This window comes from Oncorhynchus tshawytscha, unplaced genomic scaffold (genome assembly GCF_018296145.1).
Source record: "Oncorhynchus tshawytscha isolate Ot180627B unplaced genomic scaffold, Otsh_v2.0 Un_contig_1626_pilon_pilon, whole genome shotgun sequence".
Taxonomy (NCBI): Eukaryota; Metazoa; Chordata; class Actinopteri; order Salmoniformes; family Salmonidae; genus Oncorhynchus; species Oncorhynchus tshawytscha.
In genome coordinates this window covers 232,609-245,409 of record NW_024609597.1, presented here as the reverse complement: position 1 = coordinate 245,409, position 12,801 = coordinate 232,609, and the positions used below count along the sequence as shown (strand labels likewise).

General features: G+C 42.3%; 1 protein-coding gene across 2 annotated transcripts in view; it reads right to left on the bottom strand.

Moving 5' to 3' along the window:
* Positions 1 to 200: 200 nt before the first annotated feature.
* Positions 201 to 12,801, bottom strand: part of LOC121845236 (adhesion G protein-coupled receptor E3-like) — a 28,979-nt gene continuing 16,378 nt past the window's right edge. Inside the window, exons 1-7 of one of the 2 annotated variants that reach the window (XM_042316144.1) lie at positions 6,265 to 6,372; positions 5,533 to 5,576; positions 4,218 to 4,328; positions 3,884 to 4,037; positions 3,653 to 3,772; positions 1,883 to 2,103; positions 201 to 564 (exon numbers count right to left, since the gene is read on the bottom strand). In XM_042316144.1, the coding sequence (XP_042172078.1) occupies positions 334 to 564; positions 1,883 to 2,103; positions 3,653 to 3,772; positions 3,884 to 4,037; positions 4,218 to 4,328; positions 5,533 to 5,576; positions 6,265 to 6,319 (936 nt within the window). In that variant the 5' untranslated portion in view covers positions 6,320 to 6,372 and the 3' untranslated portion in view covers positions 201 to 333. Of the gene's footprint in view, positions 565 to 1,882; positions 2,104 to 3,652; positions 3,773 to 3,883; positions 4,038 to 4,217; positions 4,329 to 5,532; positions 5,577 to 6,264; positions 6,373 to 7,016; positions 7,251 to 12,801 lie in introns of those variants that run through there. The other variant, XM_042316143.1, reaches the window with a different exon arrangement.

Sequence of the window (12,801 nt, the reverse complement as noted above, 5' to 3'; positions counted from 1 at the left end):
ACAGTTAACTCAACAACAACAAATAATCCTGGATGGTTTGTCTTCGGGGTTTTGACTGCCAAATAAGTTCTGTTATACTCACAGACATGATGTTAACAGTTTTAGAAACTTTATTCAAATCTACCAATTATATGCATATCCTAGCTTCTGGGCCTGAGTAGCAGGCAGTTTACTTTGGGCACGCTTTTCATCCGGATGTGAAAATTACCGCCCCCCATCCCAAAGAGGTTAACGTTAAGCATCTTCAGCTATCCTCAGATCAACAACACAGCCTTTAACTCATTACTCAACCTACTCAACTGACAACATAAGGTAAGGAGCATTATATTGACATCACCGTGTGTGTGTGTGTGTGTGTGTGTGTGTGTGTGTGTATACCTTTACAGGGTAGAGGGCCATGAGAACAGCAAAGCTGCTAAGGTGGGAACAGGAACACACGGTGTGTGTAGCGTTAGACGTGACTTTGGTACAGCCACTCCTTGACCACGCCCCTCCCTCTTCATGGACACGCCCCTCCGACCAGAACACACAGGTATAGTTCATCTCCGCTGACTCCGCCCTCACCTGGGGTAGGGGGTGGGGGGAGGGAGAGAGAGAGAAAGACACAGTGAGAGAGAAACAGAGAGAAACAGAGAGAGAGAGAGAGAGAGAGAGAGGGAGGGAGAGAGAAACAGAGAGAGAGAGTGAGAGAGGAGGATGAAACATTGGCTAAGCACTTCTTAGAGAATGGTCTCTTCAACAGATCAGTCTGTTAGGCCATCGTCAGTCTGTTAGGCCATCGTCAGTCTGATAGGCCATCGTCAGTCTGATAGGCCATCGTCAGTCTGTTAGGCCATCGTCAGTCTGTTAGGCCATCGTCAGTCTGTTAGGCCATCGTCAGTCTGTTAGGCCATCGTCAGTCTGATAGGCCATCGTCAGTCTGTTAGGCCATCGTCAGTCTGTTAGGCCATCGTCAGTATGTTAGGCCATCGTCAGTCTGTTAGGCCATCGTCAGTCTGTTAGGCCATCGTCAGTCTGTTAGGCCATCATCAGTATGTAAGGCCATCATCAGTATGTTAGGCTATCATCAGTCTGTTAGGCCATCATCAGTCTGTTAGGCCATCATCAGTCTGTTAGGCCATCATCAGTATGTTAGGTCATCAGTCTGTTAGGCCATCATCAGTATGTTAGGCCATCGTCAGTCTGTTAGGCCATCATCAGTATGTTAGGTCATCAGTCTGTTAGGCCATCGTCAGTACGTTAGGCCATCGTCTGTTAGTCATGTTAGGCCATCATCAGTCTGTTAGGCCATCGTCAGTCTGTTAGGCCATCATCAGTATGTTAGGCCATCATCAGTCTGTTAGGCCATCATCAGTCTGTTAGGCCATCATCAGTCTGTTAGGCCATCATCAGTATGTTAGGTCATCAGTCTGTTAGGCCATCATCAGTATGTTAGGCCATCGTCAGTCTGTTAGGCCATCATCAGTATGTTAGGTCATCAGTCTGTTAGGCCATCGTCAGTATGTTAGGCCATCGTCAGTCTGTTAGGCCATCATCAGTATGTTAGGCCATCGTCAGTCTGTTAGGCCATCATCAGTATGTTAGGCCATCATCAGTCTGTTAGGCCATCGTCAGTATGTTAGGCCATCATCAGTCTGTTAGGCCATCATCAGTCTGTTAGGCCATCGTCAGCCTGTTAGGCCATCGTCAGTCTGTTAGGCCATCGTCAGTATGTTAGGCCATCATCAGTCTGTTAGGCCATCGTCAGTATGTTAGGCCATCGTCAGTATGTGGAAAAATGCAAGTCCTAACTGTAGCTGTACGATAATGATATACTAGAATATTTACATTTGTGATATGTTAACATCAGCACTGCAGGATATGTTATATTATCAAATGATACCTGTAGATGTCTGAAGGTGAGGATGACAGGCTGGGTGAGGTGTTCTGTTGCTGGGTTACTGACGAGAGCTGTTACCACCTTGGAACTGATCTGGTAGCTAGGCTTTGATGCTGTGGCGGTTGCTGTGTCTCTGTTTGTGTCCGTGTCAGTGAGGTACTGGAAGGAGTTGTTGACAGATCTCTCCACTGTCTTGTAACACACCAACCCAGCCAGAGTGAAACCTGGGAAGCACAGAATGAAACAAGTTACCAGAATGTCTTGTAGTTGTCCCAGAATCCCCAGGTTTTTCAGGTTTCCTGGTTGGAAGATTCCTGGAATAAGGAGGTGCTTTGAAATGCTGGTCATGGCTCACATCAACACCATTATCCCAGAAACCCTACACTCCAATTTGCATACAGCCCCAACAGATCCACATATGATACAATCTATTGCAATCCACACGGCCCTTTTCCACCTTGATAAAAGGAACACCTATGGAGGAATGTTATTCCTTGACTACAGCTCAGAATTCAACACCATAGTGTTCTCAAAGCTCTTCACTAAGCTCAGGACTCTGAGACTAAACACCTCCCTCTGCAACTGGAACCTGGACTTCCTGAAGGGCCGCTCCCAGGTGATCCGCAACACGGGGGCCCCTCAGGGGTGCGTGATCAGTCCCCTCCTGTACTCCCTGTTCACCCATGACTCATGGCCAAGCACGACTCCAACAACATCATTAAGTTTGCCGACGACAGAATAGTGGTAGAGCTGATTACCGACAACGATGAGATATCCTATAGGGAGGAGGTCAGATACTTGGCCGTGTGGTGCCAGGATAACAACCTCTCCCTCAACATAATCAAGACAAAAGAGATGATTGTGGACTACAGGAAAAGGAGGACCGAGCACGCCCCCATTCTCATCGACAGGGCTGTACTGGAGCAGGTTGAGAGCTTCAAGTTCCCTCTCAGGAGACTGAAAAGATTTGGCATGGGTCCTCAGATCCTCAAAAGTTATACAGCTGCACGATCGAGAGTATCCTGACGGGTTGCATCACTGCCTGCTATGGCAACTGCTCTGCCTCCGACCGCAAGGCACTACAGAGGGTAATGCGTACGGCCCAGTACATCACTGGGGTCAAGCTTCTTGCCATCCAGAACCTATTTTCCAGGCGGTGTCAGAGGAAGGCCCTAAAAATTGTCAAAGACTCCAGTCACTCTTGTCACAGACTGTTCTCTCTGCTTACCGAACAGCAAGCAATACTGGAGCACCAAGTCTAGGTCCAAGAACATCTCATCAAATGGCTACCCAGAATATTTGCATTGTTCCCTCCCCCTCCCACCCCCTTTTTTACGCTGCTGCTACTCTCTAGTTATTATCTATGCATTGTCACATTAATAACTCTACCTACATGTACATATTACCTCAATTACCTCGACTAACCGGTGACCCCCACACATTGACTCTGTACCGGTACCCACCTGTATATAGCATCGCTACTGTTATTTAACTGCTGCTCTTTAATTATGTTTTTTATTTTTTACTTATCTATTTTTTTCTTCACACTTCTTTTTCTTAAAACTGTACTGTTGGTTTAAGGGCTTGTAAGCATTTCAACTCCTGAGACAAATACCATTTTACTTTATTTGATATGAATAAGCAGGAAATGCTGAATCCAGGATTTCTAGGCAACCTGGGAATTTTTGTAAAGTTACTAGTACGAAAAGATACAGTACTTAGTTATAGATATGATGGTGATGATGATGATGATGATGAGGATGACAAGCCTACCTGGGTACGTCCCGTTGCCAGTGGCTGTCTCCCAGCTGGTGTCCAGTCGCACGTTGTCATTGGCCAGGCTGATTGGCCCAATGGGCGGAGTCTGTCCCCTCCTCATTGCAAGCTCAGTAGCTGTGTACAAGGACAAGGAGAAAGGTGAAGGAGGATGTGTATGTGTGTGCATGTGTGTGTTTGTGTGTGGAAGTTCATGTGTATGTGTTCACGTGTATGTGTGTGTGTTACCTGTGTGGTCTGTTTCCATGGTGGTGTGGGTGTCTCTGAGCTGTGGCCCGATGAGCATCAAGGTGTCCTCCACGACGCCTAGCAACCCACTCACCTCCCGGCTGTTGCTTAGGATACCTTGAGACAGGAGACTGTCTATCTCTGTCAAGACATTCTACACACAGGAAGTAGAAACAGGAAACAGGAAGTGAGTGAACGAGGTGTATATGTTGATATGCACGCATGATTTCACTGTGTGTGAGTGTGCATGCTTTTGTGAGTCCTTGCATGTGTGTGTGTGTGTGTGTGTGTGTGTGTGTGTGTGTGTGTGTGTGTGTGTGTGTGTGTGTTTAACCTCCAGTAACACCTCTCCAGTCAGTCTCCCTCCGGCTGCTTCCCCAGAGTTACTTAACGCCAGACAGCTTTTCCTCATCAGAGACAGGAGACCAGCTAAACCTGGGACAGTCTGAGAGAGAGGAGAAGTTCATTCACATCATGTGGGTAAAAACAAATATACATATATTTACATATATTGTAGTCCCAGGAGATAGCACTTAAAAGTACTAATTAAAACACTTGATTCTAAAGTGGTCTTAGAGAGAGAGAGAGAAAAGAGAGAGAGAAAGAAAGAGAGAACAAGAGAAACGAAACAGAGAGAGAAGAGAAAGAGAGAGAGAGAGAGAGAGAGAGAGAAGAAAGAGAGAACAAGAGAGAACGAAAGAGAGAACAGAGAGAGAGAGAGAGAGAACAGAGAGAGAAGAAAGAGAGAACAGAGAGAGAGAAAGAGAGAGAGAAGAAAATGTTCTGGTTAGAAATTTTAAGACAAGAGAGAGATTTTAAAACGTATTATAAGATGCAATTTTAGTGAGTTGCAGTATTTGAAAATCAGAGCCCTATTGGATAATATACCTTCACATCTTCAGTATTTGAGATGTTCTGGTTATTTTACTGACTGCTCACAGCCATATTCCATAAATGTTCTGGTTATTTTACTGACTGCTCACTGCCATATTCCATAAATGTTCTGGTTATTTTACTGACTGCTTAATGCCATATTCTATAAATGTTCTGGTTATTTTACTGACTGCTCACAGCCATATTCTATAAATGTTCTGGTTATTTTACTGACTGCTCACAGCCATATTCCATAAATGTTCTGGTTATTTTACTGACTGCTTAATGCCATATTCTATAAATGTTCTGGTTATTTTACTGACTGCTCACAGCCATATTCTATAAATGTTCTGGTTATTTTACTGACTGCTCACAGCCATATTCTATAAATGTTCTGGTTATTTTACTGACTGCTCACAGCCATATTCTATAAATGTTCTGGTTATAAATGTTCTGTTCTGTTATTTTACTGACTGCTCACAGCCATATTCTATAAATGTTCTGGTTATTTTACTGACTGCTCACTGCCATATTCTATAAATGTTCTGGTTATTTTACTGACTGCTTACAGCCATATTCTATAAATGTTCTGGTTATTTTACTGACTGCTCACTGCCATATTCTATAAATGTTCTGGTTATTTTACTGACTGCTTAATGCCATATTCTATAAATGTTCTGGTTATTTTACTGACTGCTTAATGCCATATTCCATGAATGTCACCCTAAAGTGTGTGTCATTATGAGTGACATCAGGTGTCAGGGTTTAGAACTCACCTGTTCAGGAGTCTGATCTGCTTTGACCTGGTCACAGGTCAGTACTGAAAGGAAACACAACACACAACCATCACACCTGGATCGACACTACACAGCACATACATGTTACAAAACACAACCATCACACCGGGATCGACACTACACAGTGCAACACAACAGAACATAACACGACAGGACACAATCACACCTACACAACAAAACAACACAATCCCACCTGCACATCAGCACAACACTACACAACATAACACAATATAACATACCACCATCACACGTGCACAACAACAACAACCACACAACAGAACACAGAACAACACAACACAATGAGAACTAACAACCATCACACGTGCATGTTACCACAACACCACACCACAACATCACCACACCACACACCACACCACAACACACACCACAACACACACCACAACACACACCACAACACACACCACAACACACACACCACAACACACACCACACCACACACACACACACACAACACACACCACACCACAACACACCACAACACACACCACAACACACACACCACAACACACACCACAACACACACCACAACACACACCACACCACAACACACCACAACACACACCACAACACACACCACACACACACACACCACAACACACACCACACACACACCACAACACCACACCACAACACAACACACACACACCACAACACCACACCACAACACACCACAACACATACAACACATACAAATGAAAACTGTCACATCCTTATCATGCTCATAGTAGATCGAAGTTGTTGCCATGGGTAACCAAGTTTACCATCAGATACCAACTAACTAAGATATAAATGAAGACATGAGACAGAGAGGAAGTTGAGCTGGAGATTAAAACACCCAGAAACCCACAGCACACTAGTGTTGAAATTTTGCCATGGTAACCATCCTAGCATGCATCCCAATTGACACCCTATTGTATAGTGCACTATGGGCCCTGGTCTAATGTAGTGCACTATACAGGGAATAGGGTGTCATTTGGGCCTCAACACTACAAAGAGGAAGCTGCCAGTGGAATAACGGTATCTACAGCAACAGAGGAAAGTCACACCCCACAGAGCACGAGGACAGCAACACAATTAGACCCAACCAAATCATGAGAAAACAAAAAGTTAATTTCTTGACACATTGGAAAGAATTTACAAACAAAATGTGCAAACTAGAATGCTATTTGGCCCTAAACAGAGAGTACACAGTGGCAGAATACCTGATCACTGTGACTGACCCAAAATTAAGGAAATCTTTGACTATGTAAGGCTCAGTGAGCATAGCCTTGCTATTGAGAAAGGCGGCCGTAGGGAGACCTGGCTCTCAAGAGAAGGCAGGCTATGTGCTCACTGCCCACAAAATGAGGTGGAAACTGAGCTGCACTTCCTAACTTATATATGACCATGAACTGAGACCCTCGCACCCCCCCACACACACACACACACACACAAATACTCACCAGTACACTGTCCAGAAAAGGTGAAGTTGACAGTCGTTGTGGATTTGAACCCAGGTAGACACTGACAGTAGAAGCTCCCCTGTGTGTTGTAACACGTGGCATTACTTCCACAGGTTGGGGTACTGTCCCAGTCTTTACACTCATCTGTATCATCACATTGTTTTCTTGTTTTGAATATGAAGCCCAGGCCGCAATCTCTGGCCTCTAGGTTCCCCAGTAGAGTGACATGAAGACCTGCGAAGAGAGAGGGAGAGAGAGAGAGAGAGAGAGAGAGAGAGAGAGAGAGAGAGAGAGAGAGAGAGAGAGAGAGAGAGAGAGGGAGAAAGAGAGAGAGAGAGAGAGAGAGAGAGAGAGAGAGAGAGAGAGGGAGAGAGAGAGAGTCATTTAACCAGACAACCACTTTAAGCGTAGGCCCTTTTAAGACAATGTGTACATCCCAAATGACACCATATTCCTATATAGTGCATTTGGGACACATACAATATATCAATTAGTGATCGCCATGGGATATAGGACTACTGGTAATGCTGAGCCTGTTATTGGTCCAGAATGTATTCTTTCAAAGTGTTCCAACAAGAAGGAACCGATCAACAAAACCATGTGGGATTGTTACTCAACATCACATTCATTTATGGCTTAAAGCCCTCAGTTTGAACTCTGGACTTCGAAGCCAGTTCCACTATTTATTTTTATTCTTCCTGAAATCAGGTAATGATTTAGGAACTGAATTTCGTTTGGAGTAAAAATGTTTCTGTTGCTAAACATTTTGCAACTGTTTACAACTGTTTGCTACATTCTTCATCTGAATGAACAGGCCTACAACCCAGGATGGAATTTACAGATTTTGGCAACTTGTCTGCCAGGCTGGTAGATTATTACTAGCCTAGATTATTACTAGTCCATTATGTGCCATGAAATATTTGAACATACAAAATGTCACAGACGGGCTAGTTTGGCAAATGTTCTACTAGCCAGATCTGAAAAGTACTAGTCTTGGACTAGCTTCAATCCCATCCCTGTCAACACCACAGTACTCTGGACCTCGTTGGGATGCAAACACGTTCCTTCTTTACAATGTGCTCATCCCAAATGGTGGTCTATTCCACAGGCTACTGTACTATACTCATTATATACAGTCTATTCCACAGGCTACTGTACTATACTCATTATATACAGTCTATTCCACAGGCTACTGTACTATACTCATTATATACAGTCTATTCCACAGGCTACTGTACTATACTCATTATATACAGTCTATTCCACAGGCTACTGTACTATACTCATTATATACAGTCTATTCCACAGGCTACTGTACTATACTCATTATATACAGTCTATTCCACAGGCTACTGTACTATACTCATTATATACAGTCTATTCCACAGGCTACTGTACTATACTCATTATATACAGTCTATTCCACAGGCTACTGTACTATACTCATTATATACAGTCTATTCCACAGGCTACTGTACTATAGGCCCATGGGTATAATCACCAGTATAATATATACAGTCTATTCCACAGGCTACTGTACTATAGGCCCATGGGTATAATCACCAGTATAATATATACAGTCTATTCCACAGGCTACTGTACTATAGGCCCATGGGTATAATCACTATTCCACAGGCTACTGTACTATATATATATACAGTCTATTCCACAGGCTACTGTACTATAGGCCCATGGGTATAATCACCAGTATAATATATACAGTCTATTCCACAGGCTACTGTACTATAGGCCCATGGGTATAATCACCAGTATAATATATACAGTCTATTCCACAGGCTACTGTACTATAGGCCCATGGGTATAATCACCAGTATAATATATACAGTCTATTCCACAGGCTACTGTACTATAGGCCCATGGGTATAATCACCAGTATATATACAGTCCCACAGGCTACTGTACTATAGGCCCATAATCACCAGTATAATATATACAGTCTATTCCACAGGCTACTGTACTATAGGCCCATGGGTTTAATCACCAGTATAATATATACAGTCTATTCCACAGGCTACTGTACTATAGGCCCATGGGTATAATCACCAGTATAATATATACAGTCTATTCCACAGGCTACTGTACTATAGGCCCATGGGTATAATCACCAGTATAATATATACAGTCTATTCCACAGGCTACTGTACTATAGGCCCATGGGTATAATCACCAGTATAATATATACAGTCTATTCCACAGGCTACTGTACTATAGGCCCATGGGTATAATCACCAGTATAATATATACAGTCTATTCCACAGGCTACTGTACTATAGGCCCATGGGTATAATCACCAGTATAATATATACAGTCTATTCCACAGGCTACTGTACTATAGGCCCATGGGTATAATCACCAGTATAATATATACAGTCTATTCCACAGGCTACTGTACTATAGGCCCATGGGTTTAATCACCAGTATAATATATACAGTCTATTCCACAGGCTACTGTACTATAGGCCCATGGGTATAATCACCAGTATAATATATACAGTCTATTCCACAGGCTACTGTACTATAGGCCCATGGGTATAATCACCAGTATAATATATACAGTCTATTCCACAGGCTACTGTACTATAGGCCCATGGGTATAATCACCAGTATAATATATACAGTCTATTCCACAGGCTACTGTACTATAGGCCCATGGGTATAATCACCAGTATAATATATACAGTCTATTCCACAGGCTACTGTACTATAGGCCCATGGGTATAATCACCAGTATAATATATACAGTCTATTCCACAGGCTACTGTACTATAGGCCCATGGGTATAATCACCAGTATAATATATACAGTCTATTCCACAGGCTAATCTGTACTATAGGCCCATGGGTATAATCACCAGTATAATATATACAGTCTATTCCACAGGCTACTGTACTATAGGCCCATGGGTTTAATCACCAGTATAATATATACAGTCTATTCCACAGGCTACTGTACTATAGGCCCATGGGTTTAATCACCAGTATAATATATACAGTCTATTCCACAGGCTACTGTACTATAGGCCCATGGGTTTAATCACCAGTATAATATATACAGTCTATTCCACAGGCTACTGTACTATAGGCCCATGGGTATAATCACCAGTATAATATATACAGTCTATTCCACAGGCTACTGTACTATAGGCCCATGGGTATAATCACCAGTATAATATATACAGTCTATTCCACAGGCTACTGTACTATAGGCCCATGGGTATAATCACCAGTATAATATATACAGTCTATTCCACAGGCTACTGTACTATAGGCCCATGGGTTTAATCACCAGTATAATATATACAGTCTATTCCACAGGCTACTGTACTATAGGCCCATGGGTTTAATCACCAGTATAATATATAATCACAGTCTATTCCACAGGCTACTGTACTATAGGCCCATGGGTATAATCACCAGTATAATATATACAGTCTATTCCACAGGCTACTGTACTATAGGCCCATGGGTTTAATCACCAGTATAATATATACAGTCTATTCCACAGGCTACTGTACTATAGGCCCATGGGTTTAATCACCAGTATAATATATACAGTCTATTCCACAGGCTACTGTACTATAGGCCCATGGGTATAATCACCAGTATAATATATACAGTCTATTCCACAGGCTACTGTACTATAGGCCCATGGGTATAATCACCAGTATAATATATACAGTCTATTCCACAGGCTACTGTACTATAGGCCCATGGGTTTAATCACCAGTATAATATATACAGTCTATTCCACAGGCTACTGTACTATAGGCCCATGGGTATAATCACCAGTATAATATATACAGTCTATTCCACAGGCTACTGTACTATAGGCCCATGGGTATAATCACCAGTATAATATATACAGTCTATTCCACAGGCTACTGTACTATAGGCCCATGGGTATAATCACCAGTATAATATATACAGTCTATTCCACAGGCTACTGTACTATAGGCCCATGGGTTTAATCACCAGTATAATATATACAGTCTATTCCACACAGGCTACTGTACTATAGGCCCATGGGTATAATCACCAGTATAATATATACAGTCTATTCCACAGGCTACTGTACTATAGGCCCATGGGTTTAATCACCAGTATAATATATACAGTCTATTCCACAGGCTACTGTACTATAGGCCCATGGGTTTAATCACCAGTATAATATATACAGTCTATTCCACAGGCTACTGTACTATAGGCCCATGGGTTTAATCACCAGTATAATATATACAGTCTATTCCACAGGCTACTGTACTATAGGCCCATGGGTATAATCACCAGTATAATATATACAGTCTATTCCACAGGCTACTGTACTATAGGCCCATGGGTATAATCACCAGTATAATATATACAGTCTATTCCACAGGCTACTGTACTATAGGCCCATGGGTTTAATCACCAGTATAATATATACAGTCTATTCCACAGGCTACTGTACTATAGGCCCATGGGTTTAATCACCAGTATAATTCCACAGGCTACTGTACTATAGGCCCATGGGTATAATCACCAGTATAATATATACAGTCTATTCCACAGGCTACTGTACTATAGGCCCATGGGTATAATCACCAGTATAATATATACAGTCTATTCCACAGGCTACTGTACTATAGGCCCATGGGTACTGTAATCCCATGGGTATAATCACCAGTATATATACAGTCTATTCCACAGGCTACTGTACTATAGGCCCATGGGTATAATCACCAGTATAATATATACAGTCTATTCCACAGGCTACTGTACTATAGGCCCATGGGTATAATCACCAGTATAATATATACAGTCTATTCCACAGGCTACTGTACTATAGGCCCATGGGTATAATCACCAGTATAATATATACAGTCTATTCCACCAGGCTACTGTACTATAGGCCCATGGGTTTAATCACCAGTATAATATATACAGTCTATTCCACAGGCTACTGTACTATAGGCCCATGGGTATAATCACCAGTATAATATATACAGTCTATTCCACAGGCTAATATAGGCCCATGGGTATAATCACCAGTATAATATATACAGTCTATTCCACAGGCTACTGTGCTATAGGCCCATGGGTATAGGCCCATGGGTTTAATCACCAGTATAATATATACAGTCTATTCCACAGGCTACTGTACTATAGGCCCATGGGTATAATCACCAGTATAATATATACAGTCTATTCCACAGGCTACTGTACTATAGGCCCATGGGTTTAATCACCAGTATAATATATACAGTCTATTCCACAGGCTACTGTACTATAGGCCCATGGGTATAATCACCAGTATAATATATACAGTCTATTCCACAGGCTACTGTACTATAGGCCCATGGGTTTAATCACCAGTATAATATATACAGTCTATTCCACAGGCTACTGTACTATAGGCCCATGGGTATAATCACCAGTATAATATATAGGCCCATGGGTATAATCAGTCTATTCCACAGGCTACTGTACTATAGGCCCATGGGTATAATCACCAGTATAATATATACAGTCTATTCCACAGGCTACTGTACTATAGGCCCATGGGTATAATCACCAGTATAATATATACAGTCTATTCCACAGGCTACTGTACTATAGGCCCATGGGTATAATCACCAGTATAATATATACAGTCTATTCCACAGGCTACTGTACTATAGGCCCATGGGTTTAATCACCAGTATAATATATACAGTCTATTCCACAGGCTACTGTACTATAGGCCCATGGGTTTAATCACCAGTATAATATATACAGTCTATTCCACA